This window comes from Stegodyphus dumicola, chromosome 2, assembly GCF_044657685.1.
Source record: "Stegodyphus dumicola isolate Sdum_Otavi_A_Nest chromosome 2, ASM4465768v1".
Lineage (NCBI taxonomy): Eukaryota > Metazoa > Arthropoda > Arachnida > Araneae > Eresidae > Stegodyphus > Stegodyphus dumicola.
Window position 1 is genome coordinate 269994236 of NC_140769.1, and position 23287 is coordinate 270017522.

Below are 23287 nucleotides of genomic sequence, written 5' to 3' on the forward strand. Positions count from 1 at the left end.
TTTAGCTATGTACATATATGCATGTAAAATATAAAGTATTTAAATCTCCTTTTAAATTTGGGTATTTCCCCCTTCTGTTCTAAAAACGATAACTGCTTATAATAAATCTATCTGAACTGAATCATTTTAAAATAATCCATATCATATGATTCTTGTATAATGCTAATGATCCAGGTATTTACTTAATTGTTCAATCAATGGTAATTTTATAAATTTTTTATTAACCAATCAAAATAAAGCTGAACCAAAACTAAATCATTGCATACGGAGATTTTATCTTGAACATGTCACATTCTCTATCTTGCATCTCATCTGGCAGCCTGCTTGTGCTCTGTGACTACAGTGTTTGTATTATGTCAAATTTATTTGCTGTGAATGTATAAAATAGGCACAAATGGTGATCAGAAATGGATGCAGATTATACCCATTGCACTGTGTAATTTAAATAACAGATGTGCTAATCAAGCAATAAAATGTGTTCAGCTAGTCTTGGTTGACTGCTACTATTTTTATATCAACAGCTTTTAAATTGTTTCATGCATAAATACTAGAACAAAAATACTCATTAATTGCATGATTTTCATGTGATATTTGAAAATGAATTTGCTGACTAAACACTTTTCAACATGTGTTACTGACTGTCATTTAGAAATTTTAAATGAATTTTTTGGAGTACTTAAAAAAGTTATTCATTTTGACAATTAAGTTTCAGTTTATATTGCATAAAACAGCAGTTTTCATTAAATTTGAATTTGGTTATATCAAAATACTGTGGATGTATCTTCAAATTTTGCATGTAAAGATATTGAACTCTTTTTTTTTTTTTTTTTTTTTTTTTTTTTTTTTTTTTTTTTTTTACTTATCAAAGTAAAATTAATGTCTTGGCAATTTGCATTTTTATTGTCCAGAGATCATGTGAAAAGATACTATATATTTATAAAATTCTCCTGCTCACAGTTTTAGTCTCATGAAATTGTGTACTTGGAACTAATTAGATCTATGCATTATGTTCAGCATATAAGGAAAAAAGTCCTGTAGTCACCTTTTTCAAACATCCTGTATAATAATTTTTAAAAAAATAGAAAAATGTAAAAATATAAATAAGTTAGGATTTTAAATCCATCCTTTAAGTATATTATTTTTATTTTTCATTGATGATGCTTTAGATTTAAACTGATGATGAGTTTTAAATTAATTTTTAGAATCTAATCAGCAAACCTCCTCTCTCCAACTTCTTAAAGAAGATAGCTCTGAAATGTTTTCTTGTAATTCATAACACTAATTTTTATGTTTATTTTGCAGAATAGTTCTTGAAGCAGATTCTACATCTGTAGTCCAGAGAGTAGCTGTACGATCAGATGATATACCACTTGGTGAACAAACAGTAGCACAGGTATATATATATATATGTTGTGTGTATATGTATTTTTAATATTTAATATATAGTTTTTATACATATAATTAAAGTACTGTATATCTCCAAATCTAAGACCGTACTTTTTTCCTCTAAATTTTCTGTTGAAAAACAGAGGGTTATCGTACATTCGCATCATATGATGTGGAGATTTCTTTTTTTTTTACTGAACAGTACCATATCATATGACTGCTCATTATTTTTTATTAAAATCACTTCAATTGCATATATTTTTATTATGTTTTTCAAATTTATGTTTATTTGAGAGTTCAAACATGTAAGTCATTTTTGTAACCAAGAATAATTTAGTATATATTCTATGCATAAGAATAGGCTTTGATAAAAATAAATTTTAAGATCAGTCATGTAAAGACAAAAATTCTGAAAATATATCTTGATTAAATTAGGATTTACTTTATAGAATGCAAATGTAAAGTGTGTATACTAATGAAAATATTCAATGTTAACCTAAATTATAATAGAAATTAAGTTTAGTGCAGTAAATTTAAGACAAGGATCTAAGCAAAATTCTACATCACATTCTTTGCTAATGTTTATGATAGTTACAGTATTTTTTGGAGCAACAAACAGCACTCTACATGTAAGGCTCATTTTCTTGGGATTAGGAATATGTGGCTTGCAGAATGTTGAGTTATCAATCTCAAAGGGTGTAAGAAATAGGTCTTCTGAATGTACCATATGCTTCTATGCAAATACGAAAATTTAGACGTCAGTAATGCTATCCATTAACCAAAACATGACTCAGAATCTAAATATTGTAAAAAATGCATTTTCAATGATTAAATGAAGGAAAAGAAGGATGCACTTTAGATAGAAGAATGCACAGAGAGGGAAAAGTTGCATATCCACGAAAATTGTGGGCTGAGCATTTTTTTTTTTTACTTTCATACTGCTTTTGAAATTGTGAGTTAAGCATTTAGAGGGTTAATCTCAAACTCTGCTCTCTCCTATGCATACCATTTCCCCACTTGAACATTTGGATGTGTTTGATAGCCCTGAGGGATTATTGTGGTAAACATTTTTCTTATCAGTTACTGTGAGACATAGATTTCACCTCTGAACTTCACAGTTTTTCAATGCAATGTCACAGTTGTACTAAAAAAAAAATGGTACATATATATTCTCTTCTTATCTTCATTTTACAGAAATACAGTATGTAATGAATTCTAGTATTGAGCAACAAGATTCAACATAGAACTTCCCAAGAGAGTACAGACATTACTGTGGTACAGATTTCAAAATCATAGTTATTCAACATGTAGAAGCAATAAACAATTGTGTGGCATTGATGAAGCATCATGTCACAGAAACTAATGTTAAGATGTAGCAAAAGAATAAAGAATGTCTTAAACTTGCTCATTTGACTAGAAATATATTCAGTGGCTCTTAAAGTGGATGTTTTGAGAATGTTGAAAACTAGGTAATGAATTGCATTTGTGCATAAGAAATATAGAGGAGGACTAGTTGTTTCCTTTGTCATTATATAAATTAAAGCATATGAAATTGCACCAAAGCATGGTATCAGATTTAAAACCAGTTCTGGGTGGTGCACAAGGTTGATGCAACACAATGGACTTGTGCTGCAACACTGAAAATCTCTTGCACAGTATCTTACAGCAGCATTTGAAGAGAAGTGATAGATTATAAGGTTGAGAAAGGAACATGATTACCTTTGGGGCAAATTGAAAATGCTGATGAGACTTCTGTTTATTTGAATATGCCATCCTAGTATAATCCTAGTTGAAGATAAAGAGATCAAAAGTGTTTTTTTAATCTAATGGCAGGCACTTGCCTACTCAGTACTGGCCACTTCTTAGGCCAGAAGTGGTGTCTATTGAATTGTGAAGGCACCTAACAGGCAGCAACTGTTGCCTCCTATGAAGTTACGGACTCTTACAATCATGCCTTCTCCGGGAATTGAACTCGGGCCCTGTGGTGCCGCTGTATGTCCCCTAACCACTGTACCATCTGGATTGTGAGATCAAAAGTGTATTGGTTAAAATTTCAAAATTTCTGATTATTTATACATAATGAGAAATTTTGAAGTCAGGAGCACAGTCTGGAGCAGACTACGTGCTCTCCTAAACAAACAGAAGATGTTGATCCTCTCTTTGGAGATCTCACACATCCATTAAAGAAGAAATACTGAAATTAATCAGAGGTCTTCTCATCATTCAGGAGATATCACTTCACTACTGTAAGGCGTTAGATGTGATGGCGAACAAGTCATTTAAAGACCATCTGAAGAAGCTATACAGCAGTTAGTTATTTCAAGGTGGTTGAGTCTTAATCTCTTCTAAAAAGTTTTTTAAAAAAAAGCTTTCAGTGTCTCTAATTGAGAAATGGATCCAAACTGCTTAGACATGCATTTCTAGTGTACCGATTGATCAGCGCCGGCACTAGATTATCCAACGCTTGCCTGCAAAATAGCTGATGTCACGCCCCGCCCCTTTTTAAAAAAATTTTTTATAGGAAAAGGAAGTTTTGAAGAAAGCATTTGTTAATTTTTTTAACAGTTTATCAAGAATAATTTATTATTCTGCATTTCATATTTACAAATCTTTCTATAATTTCTTTATTTATGAGTCTTTCCTGCGATATATCTGACCGTAATTATGTCTTGATCAATTTTAATTTGAAATAAATTTTCGCTACTAGCAACACTAACGGAAATACTAAGTGCTATTCTTAATATCATCTTCAAGTTCAGGAAGCATAAATTGTTTGATACAATTAAGTTCAGAGTATCAAATGGGTCATTATACTGGTTGTAAAAATGTCTTTCAAAGCTACTGTTTTGTCATAAAGGTGTTCTGTGTTAATATCTTTACTGTCATCCCACTGTAACAATTTTTCTAATTTACAGTATTTTATTTTCAAATTTGCAGTATCGATTTCTGATAAATTACCCAGGAAACTAAAATTATCACGGTGATTTTTCATTGAATCAAATCTTTCATTTAATGATGTCCAAGCAATATTCAGAATTACAAAAAAGACATTTGCCTTAAACTTCTCTTCTGGAGATTGAGGGGATTTTTCAGCATGTTCATAATCGAGGTGGCATTTCTTTTTCCATCGTCGGACTTCTTCAACAGTTTTAAACTGCGGCTCTCTATAAACTTCTTAAGTTGTTTGGCTTTCTTGAGAATACTTTTGTAATTGATGTATGTCATTTCTATATTCTTCAATGAATGTTTTTAAGTTACTTATTGCCTTTAAGGCTAGTGTAACACGCAAATCCTTTTCTTACAGTTCTTTGCAGAAAGATTAATTCTGTTAAGCACATTATGCCAAGTATCAAGGAACAAATCAATTTATAATCTTTTATTTTGGCTCACGGACTTCGTGCTTCATGTTGCACTTCTTCTGAAAAGCATTAACCTTCCGATATTTCAAAAAGAGCGTCATAGATGTTGATATCTTAAAGGTCGAATGGATTCAATTTTGCTTTCCCATCGAGTGTTTAGAGGGGTTTTAAGGTTAAACAGGAAATGCTTTTAAAAAGAACTGACCATCTCTCGTGAGAAGAAGAAAATATATTGTATAATTCTTGAACTGGAAGGAAGAAAAAAAAGTAACTGTATCTGCATTCACCTTTGCTGCATTGTTAATCATTATATTTAAAATATAAGCGCCACAAGGAACATAAAATGCACAAGGATTTATTTTTTAAGATATTATGCTGAAGATCATTATTCTTCCCTTTCATATTTTTGCCGTTGTCATATCCCTGGCCTCTCATATCATCAAGGGGAAGGTTCCACATTTTCAACATTTTCATTACTGTTGCTCTTTAGGTCATTACTTGTAGAATCATCAACTTTAATAAAGCCTAAAAAATGTTCCTTGATTTCTGATACTCCATTATTGCAGAGGACAAAAACGTAGGACGACATTCATCTGTTCAGTTTTGTTAATATCGGGAGTACAGTCTAAAATTATAGAATAACACTTGGCCTTTGGAAGAGCTAATAAGATTTTGTCTCTTATACCATTGCCAATGATTTGCAGCATTTCATTTTGACTCACTTTGTTTAGATAATGACTTTCCTACTGCTACCTTTAAGTTGTAATACTCTTTCTATGTGAAATTCCATAACTAGATTGAACTTTGCAAACAATTCCATTAATTTTAAGAAGTTTCCATTGTATTTTTGGTACAGCTCATCAGATGAACCTTGAAAGGCTAAATTCTTGCCGCCAAGAAATTTTGTGATCTCAATCAGTCGTCCTAACACACTTGTCCAATTTTTTTGTTTAATTTCTATACATCTCTTGTGTTTGGGAATCAAATGTTTTATTTTCAAATTTTTCTCAAGCTCTTTCCATTTCGAGAAATATTTCATATGTGCTGTATGCAAGGTTTTAGATACATTTATCCAATCATTATAGCTTTTTACGAGGCTACTACTGTCAATCAGTGAAAATATCTTGCAACAGAAACAAAAAAACAGAATTGTTACTTATGGAATATAATAGCCATGTACAGGGAACTAATTCTCCATTTTTCTTTGTACTATTGTATCACTAAATTTAAGTCTATTATTACTTTTCGGATACATTAAACTTTTTTTTGAATAGGCTCCCATTTTAGACATTCTTTGTCATGAGTTGGCCGCTTTTTAGCATCATCAAAATTAATATATGAGGAAAGGAATATCATTTATGCCAGTCTCTTCCATCGAATTATCTGGATAATCATTAATTTCCGATTAATTTAATTCCATACTTCAATCATCATTCCCTTCGTTTGGCGTTTCATCAGTCCTTTCAATAACTTCATCCAGTGTAGCTGATGTTCTTTGACAGATGATGTCTGTTCTTTTGTAATTGATTCTAATGCTGATTCAAAGCTAACATCATTTACATCCGAAGTAGTCTTCATCTTCTTTATGAAATGAGACATTGTGTCTGCCTGCTTCTGAAGGTCAGTATCTTTCTCAACTTTGCATTTGATTCTGCGGTTTCTTCTTTGTTTCCACATAATCAAAATTTCACTCTCAAATTTAAATTAAAAAATTCAATTCTAAATATTAAATATCTAATCTTTCTTTTAAAATAAACCATGACATCTGCTAAATTTAGAATAAAGATGAAAAATATAAAAAAAAAATTTTGAAGGTAATGAAAAACTAAAAAAAATAACCTTTAACATAACTTTTTCGAGCAGCTGGTGAAAAATTAGCATCTTTATAACAAACGATACGGAAATGTTTGACCTTGTGATAGGTCATACTTAAATGCTTGCCAAGAGCTCCGTGTACAATGACCCCAAAACCTCTCTTCTCCCCAAACACCAGCTAAGTCTTACGTCAATCCATCTGTACACCACCACGACAGCATTGAATACAAAACAAATAGATGCCAGCTCACGACAAATGTTAACCACATAATAATGCCCTTTTAAATATCCTCCCCCACTACATTCAACAGCTTTATGTGAAGTTGCCGTACATATCTTTCTTTTTGATGTCGCACTGTACTATTGCATTACCTTATATAATTGAATTATTGTGAAATTCTAATGTTGATTTTTGTTTATCAGTATCCTCAATTTTGTAAATGCTTCCAATGTTTTATTATATTGTTGTTATTCGTTTTAATATATCACCTGTCAACAAAAGCCAGATTTGTAAAAAAGCATCACAGACAAAATCATGGATGTTTGGACATGTAATTCATAGACAATATCTAAAAACGTCACTTCTCCAAAATTCTCATCAAGATGGAATCAACAGATGCTGTTACGGAAGAGCAGCAACCAAAGGGTCCGATTTTCCTGATGGAGGAATACAACCTCTAAAGTCTTAGCAACAGATAGAACTATCCTCGTGTGGTATTTTGAAGTTCAATTTTCTATGTAACTATTATTCGCACATTTTGAAGAAACAACCATTAAAAATGCCCCTAAAATTAAATTCAACATCTGAAATGTCTTCTAGTCGAGCAGATTCAGATTTTCTCCAAAGAACGAGAGGAAGGTGGGACAATGCATACGAGACACGTAATCGAAAAATTTCAGAGGATGAAAGTGCAAAATGTTTTGCTAATATACAAAAAATATATGTTTACAACTGGCATGAATTCTGCTGTGTGTTTTAAACCCAAGCTTAAATGACCAATGTAGACAATTCTGTTTTTAGCTCAAAGGAACTAAAGAAATTTTTGAAATTTCAACCGTTAACGAGAAGGACAAGGTCTTCTCCTCATAGGATCTGATGCAGCATTCCCCAGAAGGGTACAGGATGAAGTCCCATAAGTCAACTTAATATTAAAAATCTAATAAAGATTCTCAACATTTTACGAAAATAGCTGAATTTAAAACTTTACCTCAGGTGCTCCTACCTACGTGCCGAATGGGTAAGCTCCTCAAGCGGCTTTTTATATCCGTTTTGTCTTTCTGTGCAAACACGTGCATGAACACATCAAGATGCTTAATTGAGAGTCTAGTCATTAAATAAATTATATAAACGTTGAGAATTTGGTCTAAAACCGATGCTACCCATTTTCCCACGAAAGAGGAAAATAAATCCTCTATACGGCTTTGAATTTTCGTCCATGCAAATCTTGCCCCCCCCCTCCAACTCTCATAAAGAAAATGAAAAGTTGGCACCTGTGTTCATTCATACATATGGGGAAATGACAAATTTGTCCCCATAGAAAGGGCTAATCAATTCCCCTCCTTCCCACCCTGAGAAAAATTTTCTAGGGGGGAAAAAAGCAGTATTTCACTGTACACATTTTAAATAAAAATATAATAAAATAGATTAAATAAGGATAAATAGAAATTATATTAAGTAAAATAAAATAAGTATGTACTTCCTCAAATGGATTTTTCTTTTCCAATAGTAGTAAGGTTATTTTATATCGAAAATTTTCATCGCCAACCACTCAATACGCAGAAGGAATGTAAAGATGATATATAACACGTGGCTTTCTAGACACATGGAAAATTACCATTATGTGGTACTAGGTGCTCAAAAAGGTTACTTTGAGTAGCGCACAATGTCTGTGCGTGTAGTCGGTGTACGGTATTACCTAGATTAAACTTGCTTACAGCTTGAATTCCGATGGCTTTTGGAACTCGAACATCTTTGTGTGACACTGTACCTAACGACTGATGGTTGGGTGGCAAAGTATTTGTGTGGGCTTCAGAGGAAAGGTGAGGGGTGCAAACACCCATGGTCCCTGTCCGTGTAGCATTCAAGGTACATTTATTTTTCTTCTGCGGTAAGTGCACATCCTTTTGCGTTAAAACAAAAAAAAACACCTCTTTGTCATTGGCTAGTCGGCGCCCACCTGCGAAGAAGGCCTTGCAGGTCCGCTTCTGCCAGCCCTGCGATTGTTAATGGCTTTAATAATAAATGCATTAGATGGGAGTAAAAACAATTTACCAGAGGAAGAGGAACATGATCACAATGATAGTGCTACCTCAGATTCTATGGACCATTCTATTAAGGAGGACTAACCAACGGAGTCCTGAAGTTATAAGTTAAAAAAAAAATACCCAATATGTACTCTACAGATTTTTCTGTAATCTATTTAGGAAATCATTCAGCAAGTTCATTCATAATGAGGGATGATTTCTTGTCCAATGATTTTTTTTTATATAACTCTTAGATTATGACTGAGGTAATGAAATTGCATTTGAGTTAATGCATTTTCAGCATTCGAAAACTTTAACTGCTTTTGTGAAAATGGCATATCACATGTAACAAATTATAAATTAATGAATTTTACTCACTAGTAAATCACAAAGGAATATTACTGAATGACATTAAAAAAAATAAATCACCTTCAAATTATTCTAATTTATTTTTTAAATGACATCTTATGAGAAGCTTCTCCCCCTAAAAAATTTGCAAACATCCTTAATTTCAAAATTAAAAATCTTGGTTGGTGATTTTTTAACTTGTTGATTTTATTCCTCTTGATATCCTACAAAATTTGCTCATGTTTTTCTGTTATTTCCAGGTTTTGCAGTCAGCAAAAGAACAGTTGAAATGGTCATTATTAAAGTGATTTTGTAGTTGCATATTCATGATTTATTTCATAAATGTATCATTTTTGTATTTTTCAACAGTTATTACATATATATATGTTTCTGGATGTAATTAAAATGTTCTATTTAGAGTTGTGTTTTTCTCAGTTATTAATTTTGATTACATATTATTAAATTTAATGATCTGAAATCATATATTTTGTAAAATTATATTTGGATCTTTTAATAATTTTGATGTCTCTCTGCATTATTTTTTTTTTAAATTTCCAATGGCAGAGAAATTTATTTCCAAGCAGTCATGATCAGTTGCAAGCCTAAAACTGGCTTTAGCTCTTTCCCGTGGTTTGTCTAGTAATTTCCTTTTCTGAAATGTCCCTCCAGCTCTTGGTTGAGACATACATCATATGTTCACCTCTCCATTTTTGTTTCAAAAATTTACGAATGTTTAGTTTCACAAAATGGTATTTTCTTATGTAGTTCCACTATACTTATAATACCTTTACTCTGTTTGACAATAATAAAGATGATTAATAAAGATTCTCGTATAAAACAAGATCGGTTTAATCCTAATATAGGGTACTATGGAGGTTAGAATAGCCTCCATATATGCTAATCTAACCTTCATGTACCATATACACTGGATTTGGCGGCATTATAATAAGCAGTAAACAGGTCATTTTGGTGTTGGCGACAATATTTATCATTTTGCAGTAAAATAAAAAAAAATAGTAATCACCTAAGCTAACCATTTAATATAACTATATTTGCCAAAGTATCATTAATTATTCTAACTCAATTTTTAAGTAATTATCTTTATTTTAATGTTATTCATATCATTTAATGTTGCTTCTTTCCTCTAAATTTATTTATTATTAGTAACTAGTACTGTCAAATTTCAGGAAATTTTCTCAGGCATAATCCTGAAACTAATTCTAGCAGTATGATGACATACCACCACGAAATTTAATCCACATATTTTTTTGCTTATATATGCTGCTAAGTAAATATTAAATACTTGGATTTATTTTAAAAAATATCATTAAATAGATTTCTTTCTTTTAACTACAAAATGTCTTTTAAAAAAGGATATTTTTTAATCCAGATTGGGCAGATTTTAATCTCAATCTTCAGCAGAGAAAACAACTGCTGTTATACTGCTATAAATGTAATGCTTTGGGGATTATATATACAAGTCATATGTAATTGGCAAATTTTTGTGTTTTCAAATAGTACCATAATTAATTTACCTCTTAGCACAGCCAATGTGCATTACACAGATAGAGTGTAATTTTCTTAAAACACACCTGGAAAAGTAAGGGAATTTCATTCTTCTGTTTGAGTGGCAACCCTGTTTTGAACTTGAGACATTCCATTCCTTAACATCTTTGTCACATACAATTTAACATCCAACTTCAGTAATACTGTTTACTGTAATCCTTCATTTGTTTGTCTTCCACCATACTTCAGATCATTTCATTCAACTAAATAAAAGTTAGCTTCATTTTATTCCTTCGTTTTCTGAGCACTTCAAGTTTGCTGCTCCAAATTGTCCCTTGATTAAGAACTAAACTACTTTAAAGCAGTTGCTCTTGACAGAAGATTTTCACCTAACATTATTGACCAAGCAGTTAAAAAATTATCATCTCAACGCAACAAATAACACTTTCTCATTTTAGGAGATTATAGACTTTCGGGTGGTTTTCTCTTCAATCAATAAAATTAGCAGTTCCAACTTTAAAGACCCATGAACATCTGGGGAATATACAGGATTCCTGTTATTGTAGTTTAATTTATTTTGGTCAAATGAACAAAACCTTAAAATTTCACTCTAAGGAACATGAGGCGTATGTTAAGAAAAAAGAAACAAATAAATCCTCTGTTGTTCAGGAAATCTCTTTTTCCATTTTTCAGTAGCCAAAATTATTCAAGACACATCTTCTGTTGGCAAATTAGATTTTCTAGAAATGTTTCAGGTTAATAAAAGTCTTTGAGTTCTAGTTAATGATTCTAATTACCATCTATCTTTTCCTTCACTTTTTAAAGAAATTATTTCATGTTTGCTTTCATTTTTCATCAATAGATCCCAGAGTACCTTGATTTCCTTCCTCTCTTTGTTATGTCCTCAGCATAGGCTGCTCTTTTATCATTTGCACTTCTGCAGTTGAAGATTCGATATTTAAACCTTTGAAACTATTTCTGAGAATTTATAAATATTATGCTGATTATAGTCACTTTAACATCTTCAACAATCATTATTCAGCATGTTATTTTAACTCAGATATCTATGCCTTATTTAAGTCTCAATAGTTACTTATATATTTTTATATATATGTAAACACAAATTGTTGCAACAATTGATTCGTGTTGGGATTGCAAATTGTAGATTTAATTTGCAATCTTTGACTTTTATTCTATTTAATATATATAACTGTTTAAAATATTTTTCTTTTAATCATTTTTTTATTCTACTGTTTCTTCTGATTATTTGTTTTTCATTTAATCAGTGTATTGATAATCATTTCATTTGATCGGTGTATTTCCACAATCAGTGTATTGATAATCATATGAAATATATATCATTTGCGCAATACCAACCTGCAGTATGAAGCATCTTCCTGCAAAAAGACTATTTTAAAATTTTCTTGAATTGTGTCTGCAATTTTGTAACCTTAAATTTCTCCTTTGCCATTTTAAATTTAATGCAGCTAAAATTTTTAATTCATGTTGCCAAAAAGAGCATACCTTCTTGAAAGATGAACTCTTGTGAAAATGTGAATAAAACATTGACTGAAAATAAATATGTTGCTGAACTATAATTACCAAATAAAATAACTGAAAGTCATACCTGTATATGCATACTAATTAAGATTCAACATGCTTCTGGAGATTTGAAAATTTCCATTTGTGATCAAAAATCACAAAATAGTGCTACATTGCTAGATATCATTAAAATACATATTTTAAAAGTATCTTATTTTAACAACTAATATTTATATCATTGTATGTTTTTATATGAGTAGATTGATGTATGTATTTGAAATTATATATATATATATATATATATAATTGGTAGGCTTTCCTTCTAAGAACACTCAAAATATCTGGTTGTAATGAAAGTTTTTCGCCAAAGAAACTTCTTAATAAAGTTAAGGGAAAAAAACATGAAAGCAGTACCTTTAGTTCGAGTAGTAATCACCACCCAAATCTATGATTTTCTGCCAATGTTTTGGTAGTTTTTCAAAGCCCAGAAACAGATCATCTTCATTTCAGGTGTCCTGTGCAGAATGCAAGATAGTACCAGCAAGAACAAAATTCTGGTCAAGATCTTCACTTGTAATGAAAAGTGGATTTACTTCAACAACACGGGCTGGAAAGGGGGTTGGTCTGCACCTGGTAAGCCCATTAGCAGCATTTCAAAGCACAGCTTGTCTAACAAAAAAAATCATCCTCTGTATCTGGTGAGATTACTATGGTATTATCCATAAAGAATATCTGGAAAAAAGTAAACCCCCTCGACAGTAAGGTGTATAGCGATTTGGTAATCTGTGTTGATGCTGCTATCAAGGGATTAATGTAACTGTACCTACAAGTGTGAAAAAAGGTAGAAATCTGAAGAAGCGTTGTTGAGGCTATATGGTGGTGTGGCAAAAGATCCCATTTGAGTCCATACAGAGTCCGGCTGGTGATTGCAGACACATGGTCTTCTATAATCTTGGTGGAACATTATATTTTGCACAGGAACTCAGTTTGATGTTTTCCCTTGATAGCAGCATCAACACGAATTACCAAATCGCTATACACCTTACTGTCGAGGGGGTTTACTTTTTCCCAGATATTATTTATGGATAATACCATGGTAATCTCACCAGAAAGAAAGGATGATTTTTTTGTTAGACAAGCTGTGCTTTGAAATGCTGCTAATGGGCTCACCGGGTGCAGACCAACCCCCTTTCCAGCCTGTGTTGTTGAAGTAAATCCACTTTTCATTACAAGTGAAGATCTTGACCAGAATTTTGTTCTTGCATTGATATTAGAGCAGGCTCGAACATGTCTATCCGTATCTGCTTGAATCAGCTCATGCAGCATCCAGAGATTGAACTTGTACATCAAGTTTATCTGATGCATAGCCTGGCTAATGGACATGGCACTAATGTCTATAATTTCCTTAGCAAGCTCTCAAGTGGTTGCATACTGATCTTCTTCCACAAGTTCTCGCAGGTGGGCCTCATCGACATCGGTAGGCTGCCAGAGCGCTTTGCTTCTTGAATGTCGTAGTCCTTGTTTTTGAACTTTTGGTACCAAACCTTAACAGTGTCATATGATAAAACATTAGTATCTAAAACTGTACACATAATTCGGTGACATTCTGTGGCTGACTTTTTGTAACAGAACTGGAAGTAAATTATGGTTCTAATCTGGCAGTGTGATAGTTCCATTTCAGACACCTTAATGATATTTTTTTACAACACAGTCAAAGACAAATTTCTTTCTTTCAAATGCCAAAAATCGTTTGACAAATTATGATTAAACACGGCAATGCAAACTGTTTGTGCAGACAATATTTGTGGTGGCGGGGAATTTTTGCTAAAACCCAATATTTCAAGAAAGAAAGCATGGATATATAACATCATAGTGCATAAGACTGGTTAGGTAGATTACAAAAAATGGTGAATGAAAAGTTTTCATGCAATTTGTGCATGTGGCTTAGCTGGTGCTAAATTATAACAACTGATTTCTAGAAAGCATTGTTTTGCGAATTGTAAAATCTTCTACAATATGCATTATACTATACTGATTATAGTTTTTAATGTTAAATGTGAAAATTAAATAAATAATCGGTGTTCCATTGAAACTTATCTCAAGCTGTTTCAAAAAAGTGTGTGTGTGTGAAGGAGTACCTGTAACTTTGGAGGGGAGCATTTGTTTTGCTGTCTGTACCTTTATTTCAACAAAGCTTCTAGTGCTGCCTATTTTTTTTAATTCATTCAAAAAATAAGACATTTTTGAAAAATTCTTTTATATTTTTGTTCTTGATATACAAAGTAACCTGGTTTCACTAAAAAAAAAATTAAAATCACAAAATTGCATGAATTTGCCATCTACACCATCCACAATCACCCAAGAACAACTGAAACTTCAATATACACTCCAACGAAATTAAAATAAAAGAAAGCAAATTCCACAGTTCCATTATGATTCTCGTTATGACAAATAAAGATTATGAATTGGGTCCTACAATTTATTCTCTAAATCCTTTCTTTTAGTAGCATATGTCAGAAACGTTTTTTTTTTTTTTTTTTTTTTTTTTTTTTTTTTTTTTTTTTTGTTAGTAAGACCTTTGAGTAAGAAGGAATTTTGCCCTTTTGGCCATGGTGGAAAGGAAGCTAGCTGCCATAGCCTTGGGCCTGAGTTCAAATCTTGGCTGCCTGTGAGTGCATAGTGTCTTTGTAGTATGGGGGCATTTAAAATACTGCAGAACAAAACATCTCCTCAAGAGGTTAGAGGTAGAAAAAGTCTTGTATTCATCCCCCATCAAAATTGAAATGGAGCTAAACAGTTGCAAGACTGAACAACCAAAAAATGAAAACTTCAGTCGATTGTCTGCACCATCATTGGTGTAAAAGGAAAGAACCACTCATTTACTTGGAGGCCATCTGCAATTAGGTTACTTTGTGACTGCTATTCTAAAATTCCTCAATTCGGTTTTCATATCACATACATAATGAATGTGGATTATGAATAAGCTTAAAAAAACATTATCACCTGAAAGAAATGTAGTGACTAAGAATTTTACTAATTACAAGACACTAAATCAAATAATAAAAATGAAATTTATTTTTCAGATTTATAGTAATCATGATTGTGATAGTAAATTTGAACTTCAACCTGAAAAAAAAATAATAAATAAAAGGTTAATCAAACCAAAGTTATTACAGTTGCATAAGAAAGAATAAAATAATTTGATAAAAAAAATATTAATCTAATTCAAAAGTAAGGATCAGTGTTTGTAGTGTCCTTGCCATTCTACAAAGACTGAAATTTGTTACTTTGAATATCGCAGAACTTCTTAACAGCTCAGCTGGGAACATTTTATTGATCTTCTAAATAATGCTGTAAATAGTATCCACACTTTTAATGAGAGAATATCTTAATAAGTCAGAATGCTAGAAACATTAGTAGAATGGATATTAGAATACTGTTTGGATATCATTAGATTATTTGATTATGGCAATAGGCAGAAAGTTATCTGTCTGAAAGAAGAAATGTATTCACAGAGGATTCTTCAGGAAAATCAGCTTGTATATATGCTGAAAACTGTAGAAGTGCTCAGAAAACAAGTCCATTCTTCAGGAACCAAACCTGTTTCAAGCTACCAGTGTTAAGCAATTACCCACTTGGCTTCTATGCAATAATATTATTTGCACTTTCACATACCTTGTCTATAAAAGTCCTTACTTGGCTTTTATTTGCACAACCATTGGTCATAAAAATGTTTTAAATGCAAAGATTCATATTTTTAAATTTAAAAAATTAGTTATATATGAAATGCAGAATTACATATTATATAAAATCAAACACAAAAAGTATGACACCAGTACAATAAAAATTGACTAAAATATTTGATATTAAAATCAGAAATCATTTTCAGAGGTCCTATACAAATTGAAGAGCGAAATTTCTGCCTTTTATGTAACTAAAATTAAACAAATTTCTGATATGTAATGAGCATTTCTATACAGATTATTATGAAAAATATTGATAAATATAATTTTTGTTATGTTCGTATTATTGCTTCAACTATGATAGTTGGAGGAGATCCCGTCAAAGTTACACCAATCATTCCTTCAGAATTCCGAGCCATACTTTTTATGTGCAACTCTTACAATGAAACATTCTTCAGTCTCTGCACAAACCAGTAAACAGCCTTTGCTGTGGAAGTATACAAAATTTTTTCTCTCATGTCATACTTAACCATCACTGGCGCTGCTTTACGAATTTCAATGGTCGATAGGATTGTAATTTTTTTCAAAATTGATATCGTATAAAATTTGTGTTTAGGGGGGAAAAAAAACAGGCATAAGAATTGATATTGTATAAAATTTGTGTTTAGGGGGGGGGGAACAGGCATAAGAAGAAATAGTATTGGCATGTAGCAAACTCAGAATATTATTTGCATTCATTAAAAATGAAAAATATTTGTATTTTAATGAATTTTTTAACAGTTACCAGATTATGATTCTAAAGCAATAAAACTTCATGAGGATATTAAAATTGTATTTTCTGACTGAAAACTTTCACATTTCTTGTGAAAGTTCTTTCAGCATACTAAATGCAATAAAACTGTAAATAACAACACTAGTAAATCGCAAAGAATATCACTGAATGGCGAATGAAAGAAGGGGAAAAAAATCAAGACTTGAATTATTTTAATTTATTTATTTACTGATGCCTCATTACGAATTCAAAATGTCAAATTTTGAAATTAAATATCTTAGTCAACTTTTGTCTTACAAGGGTCAAACTTTATATACTGAACTGCAAAAAACTGACTTAAAATGGACTTTCAAAGGAATAATCTAGAGTTAATACAGCTGTTTCAATTTTAATTAATTATTTTAATCATAACAAACAGGAATCATTTTTTGGAAATACAAAATGTAAAAAGTCAGTGACAAAAATTTATTCAAAATAGTGAAAAATAACTATGCTGAAAGAAATTTGTACCAACAAATAAAAATAACTGCAAAATATTAGATTAATTTAATAAAATATTGATGATTTCATGACATTAAGTTGACTCTTCAGGGGGTGTTAACCTCTTACCATAACATCATTTAATTATTAAAGAATTATGATTAGATGTTTCTTTCCTTCCCGACTACTTGAAAACATATTAAACAGCAAAAATAAAAATTAAAGAACCTAACTATCTTCCAAATAATCAAGAATAACACCTCTATGGGGAAAGCCTCTTCAAGATTCCAATATCCTATTAAGATTTTAGAGTGTAAAAAATTTTTATGTAGGAAAGTAAAAAAAAATTCTTCAAACAAAAATCAAATGAATGAAAAAATGAAAATTCTTTAAAAAAATCGAAATTAAAATCACATTATTATTACATCAATTAATTATAAAAAGCAAAAGGACCAAAAAATTACTTATTAGAGCAACTATCTACTGTCTCTTTAAAATATTTTCAAACTGGCTATATAGTTCTCAGGAGGGAAAAAAACTACACTTCTAATAGTGGTGTTAAATTTAGGTAAAAGGTACGAGAAGATTGCTCTAATTGTGAAAAAGCGTTGGGTACTTGCATATTATCCCACCGACCGGCCAAGTAGCACGATTTAGCGACTCCCCAGTAACGATTGCCATTGCCAAAGTTCCCGCCGTTGGTCGAAGGGATAATACATAAGTATCAAGGGTTTAATACTAAAAGCAAAACTGCCATAAATGATGAAAAATCCTCTCAATCAAATGTCTACTCTTGTTGTAACTTACGTAAATGGCTGAAACTTGGTATCTAACTACTCTTTCTACAGGTGTTAATGATCAAGGTTACCTAAGAAAGTTAGCTTTGGCTTATTGAAAAGCTCCTTTGCTAAAGAATATTGCTAATTGATCTGTGTAACAAAGAAGAAAATGTTATGTTGTTGCTAATTCTCCCTGGTTTTTATAGTCAGCCCAAACCCACGATATTCCTTATGGCAAGGAGCACACCTGTCGTTGGCAACAGCCTTGAACACCTTATAGGTGACAGTGCAATTTAGCTCAGTTCTGCCCCCAATTTGATAGACAGCACCCTGGGGGAACAGGTCCGAGAGTCTCCCACCCCTCTTTCCCTACCACCAACTGCTTGAGAGGACTTTCGGGTTGGCGCATATTTAGAGTGTCCCTATGCAGCATGGACACTGTGTATTTACAAACATCCACGCTTTCTCCGGGATTTGAACCCAAGAAATGTGCTTCTGAGAATAGGGTTGCCTTACAAAAAATGCTGCTTCTACAAACTGGCAAACACTACCCTTAAAACTTGTTACTATCATAGAAGTATTACGAAAAATGGCTAAAATTGTTCTCCTAATTAATACATCCTGCGCTCTTCTCCTTGCAATTTGAAATATTGCAATCATTATCTAATAAAATTACAGATTAGAATTCGTAGTTAATGCCACCTTTTTTATAAAAAAAAATTAATAGGATATTTGGGAATATTATTTTTAATTAAAGTATTTGTAAATCAAATGATTTCCTCTTGTAAGGTATTATTCTTGATTGTTTGAATGCATTCATGCTTTCAACTAACCAGGAAGGACAGTTAATGCCTAATCCAAATTTCTTAATTATTGAATGATGTTATAGTAAGAGGTTAACATCCCCAGCAGAATCAACTTAATGTCATAAAATCATCACTAATTTAATAAATTAATTAAATACTTTGCAGTGTTTATTAATTAATAGTACAACTTCATTTGCCTGTTATTTTTCATTACTTTGTATATTTTTTTTCTCTCTATTTTTACATTTTGTGTTTCCAAAAAATTATTTACTGCTTTATGATTAAACAAACTGATGAATTAATATACCTATGTAATATAACATGTTGACTCGTGTGCTTTCAGTTGGATTAAACCAAATTTTTACTATGTATGATATTTTATTGCCATATGTTTTGTATTCCAAGATAACTTCATAAAAGTCTCTTCCAAATTGTATCACCAAAGAGGTCTGAAAGATAAAAGTTAGGTACATGAATATAATGCTACTTATAAGTAAACATACGAGTCTAAAATGTAACAGTGAGAAAAAGGATTTTTATATAATTGTTTGATAAGAATGCTCCCTGTACTTTTAAACTGTATACAGAAAATAGCATATTTTTATTTGGAAGAAAGCTTTAAATATGGCTGAAGTATGCATGACTTCAGCTATTCTTAAAGCTGAAATGATGTTAAGCATATGGATGCATTTAGCTGCTTTTATCCAAAGTAACACCATGTTAAAAAAAAAATAATAATATAAACCAAGGGTAAATGAATGTTCTTGAAAAAGAACTACCATGGCAATTGCATAAAGAGTATTTTCAAAATGTTGATGCTATAAAAGTGAAAACATTCTGAAGAGAGGAAGGGACACATATTATCATAGTTAAATTTGATCAGTATCAGACTGATACAGAATTTTTAGATATTTTACATACCACTGAATGCAAAGCATCAGAAGTAGGGCTCTGTAAACAACTCAATTGCTTAAACCTTTTGATTTTTGATAATAAAAACTAACTTCCTATTTAATAATTAAAATGAAGCTCTCAATTCACTTCTCTTACTTTTGCATACTTGCGATGTAAGTGCTTTGAGATTTATGTTTTGCTACCATGGTTTATTGTTATGAAGCTATTTTGGTACTTATGTATGAGCACAATAACCTATGTGCAGTTTGGCAGATCTCATGGAAGAAAAAGAATATCTTATAAATGTAAAAAATTATCTATTATTTACAAACTTATTATTATGAGCATATTTTACATTTTAACTATGTATTTATCTTAAAAACTATCCATAAACTTACTCACAAGAGGGGTTTTATTCTGGTTGATTTCGTGGCAATCTCTTGAAAAAGAGATTCAAAATATTTTTTTCCTTTAGCAATGACCCATTTCTACAGCAAAATACTGTATTCTGGTAGAAATTTGATTGCAGTTTCTTTCAATCTGAAAAGCTCATTTTTAAAATTGAAAAGTATCCTAATTTGTCTATAAAATCCATTGAATTCAAAATGCAACAACAAAGAAACAAAAAAAAAAAAAGAGAAATACAATAATGACGACTAAAGAATTATCACGCCTATGGTTGCCTAAAAAACTGTTGTGCACTTTTGGCATGTTCTGAAACTTTGGTGATTTTACTAAGCTGGTTGTGATAATACATTAGTACTGCTAATTTAAATCAATGAATCATGATATTAAGATTTGCTGAATAATAATAATTATACATCTTTCAAATTTATACTGAAGAGAAAACAATGCTATAGAAAATTTTATCATCATTAAAATTAAATAAATTATGCAATCTGACATTTAAGCATTATACATGCTTTAAATCAAAACTACATGTTTACATGTACATGTTTACATTTAATTACTACATGTTTCATACTATTCTTAAAAAAACCTGCTATGAGCTTCATTATTCAGTTTTTAAACTGTAGACATTTAAATAAAAACTTTATATTATCTTGGACTGTAGATATAAAAATCTGTTTCATATCTTAAATAAATTTAATTTAAAACCTAATGCAAAGTCAGAATGTATCAAATTCCATTTGGAACATGTAGTAATGAATGTTTCCTAAGATAACTGCTTGTACTGAATTTTTTTTTACATACTTCGCATTCATAACGCTTTTCACCAATATGAATTAAAATGTGTTGCAACAATTTGTTTTTGTAAGCAAAACCTTTGCCACATATTTCACACATATGGCGTTTTACCCCTCGACAATACAACTGATGATCATTTAATCTCCCTTTTGAATCAAACTTTTTATAACATATTTCACATTCATGTGTTTCTTTCACAGGTTCAGGATCTACAATATCAGAACTCTTTTCCTTCACGTGGAGATGCAAATGTTTTTTAAGATAGCTATTTGTATTAAATCTTTTGTTGCATATTTCACATTCATAGGGTTTTTCTCCTGTGTGAATTAACAAATGACGAAGAAGGTTTGTTTTCTCAACAAAACCTTTTCCGCACAATTCACATACATGTTTTTTCACGCCAGAACAATATCGTCGATGGTTGTGCAATGCCATTCTCATGTCAAACTTTTTATCACATATATCACACGTAAAAACTTTGGGAAATGATGTGTTAGTATCATCTGAACTGTTTTGTTTTAAGTGGAGAACTGAATGACTTTTAAGAGCACTCTTTTTATTGAATTTCCTTTCACAGACCTCACACTGAAATGGTTTCTCTCCTGTATGAATAAAATAATGCTGAGAAAGAGTGCTTTTTTCAATAAAACCTTTTCCACATATCTCGCATACAAAAGGTCTTTCCCCAGAATGAATACGGCTGTGCTTGAGTAACTTAAACTTGGCATCAAATTTTTTACCACATATGATGCAAGTATATATTTTTATTCCAGAACACTGTTCCTGTGCTGGCTTTTTAATTTCATCTGCTGGGTTTCCTTCTGGATGACGGCGTTTATAATGCTTCGTGAGGGTACTGTTTTTATTAAACTTTTGTCCACACACTTTACACTGAAATGGTTTCTCTCCGGTGTGAATAAAATAATGCTGAGACAGAGTGCTTTTCTCCACAAAACTTTTTCCACATATGTCACAAACATGGGATCTGGCACGATGAGAACGACTGTGTTTACGCAATTTAGATTTATGTTCAAACGTTTTATTGCATACACCACATGTAAATATTTCTTTGCCTGTATAAGGTTTATCTGGAGAATGGCAGATCTTAGTATGCCTTTGAACAGAGCTTTCATTAAGAAAAATTTTTCCACAAATATCACATTCATATGTTTTATCATCACTATGAATTAAAGAATGTTGATCTAAAATCAATTTATCTGTAAAGCACATTTCACAATCATTGCATTTATAGCTTTGAATATTTTGTGATAGAATATTATTACAGAATACTCCTCTGCCACCGCACGTTTGTTTACACGATTCGCATTCAACAGGGTTTGTTTCCAAGTTTTCATTGCTTGATTGGTATTCCATAACAGCACGAAAAGATGTTTCTTTCTGTTAATTTATTATGCAGCCGTTTCTGATTTGTTGATTCAAGTACTCTTTTCTGACATTTACTTATTTTAACAATTTAAACATACATTTAAACAAATGCGTCACAGATTCAGCTGAAAGATAGTGTATGAGCATTTCCTTTCGATTAAATTTTTCACATTCTAAGGGGGGAAAAAAGGTAAACTTAATACTAAAAATTAATTTTATTGCTTACAAGAATGTCTATTCGTAAACAATAATAAAAGTTTGGTGAAAATGTGCTTTAGCCCACTGCTTGGCGATTTTCAGTAGCGGCGATTTTTTGAAAGTCGCCAGCAAAGCTGTATATATAATACTTTTGAAACAGCTTTGGTCGCCAGTAAACGTTGTATAAACAAAGTTGCGAAGGCGGAACTATGTGACGTTCATAAATGGGTGGGACTAAGATTGTGACGTCACAATGTATTCTCTCACAGCCGACTGTATATTATAGAGTTGGCTGTGGTATTCTCTACAGATGTAGAAATAAGTATACTAAATTTTTTGTATTTCAAACTACTATAATACGGTAAGTGAATTGTAACAGTTATTAAAACTGTAAACAACGTCGCAGTCTCTCACACAGTGTGAATATTTTTAAGCTTCAGTATTTATACAAATTAAAACAGATTTTTTTTTAATTTTAATTTCATATTGCGGAACATTTTAACTTTATCATCTTTACAAAATTACCTTATTGCTACGTAACGACACCATACCTTACATACTAGTAAGTAAACAATCTTCATTATTTTCTAAAAATTTTTAAGCTTTATATTAATAAAAAAAGGGAAAATATTTATTATTGAACATCAACATCATACACAGCTTTTATTTCCATGTTTCTTAAATTCCTAAATCACGTTCTATGCTTTCGTATTAGAATTCTACACATTAATAAATTTAAAGGCTAAATCGCAGAATAGGCTGCATCAGTCGATGCTGTGTTTACTTCTCTTATGCTTGGACACGTCTTTTAATCAAAGAGGTGTGTGATGTTTTTAAAGGCACCACAGTTATGAATGTTTTTCAAAAAATCTCGGCAGCC

At 31.3% G+C, this 23287-nt stretch overlaps 2 protein-coding genes across 3 annotated transcripts in view; one reads left to right on the top strand and one right to left on the bottom strand.

Moving 5' to 3' along the window:
• Positions 1–9571, top strand: part of zetaCOP (COPI coat complex subunit zeta) — a 63816-nt gene extending 54245 nt beyond the window's left edge. For both annotated transcript variants that reach the window (XM_085812135.1, XM_085812136.1), the window contains 2 exons: positions 1303–1393; positions 9413–9571. In XM_085812135.1, the coding sequence (XP_085668261.1) occupies positions 1303–1393; positions 9413–9460 (139 nt within the window). In that variant the 3' untranslated portion in view covers positions 9461–9571. The remainder of the gene's footprint in view (positions 1–1302; positions 1394–9412) is intronic.
• Positions 9572–15252: 5681 nt separating this feature from the next.
• On the bottom strand, positions 15253–22600 carry LOC118202721 (uncharacterized). Its single transcript, XM_035374908.2, has one exon. It carries the CDS (start codon positions 22195–22197, stop codon positions 20755–20757), a length of 1443 nt encoding a protein of 480 aa, XP_035230799.1. The 5' UTR covers positions 22198–22600; the 3' UTR covers positions 15253–20754.
• Between the last annotated feature and the right edge of the window lie 687 nt (positions 22601–23287).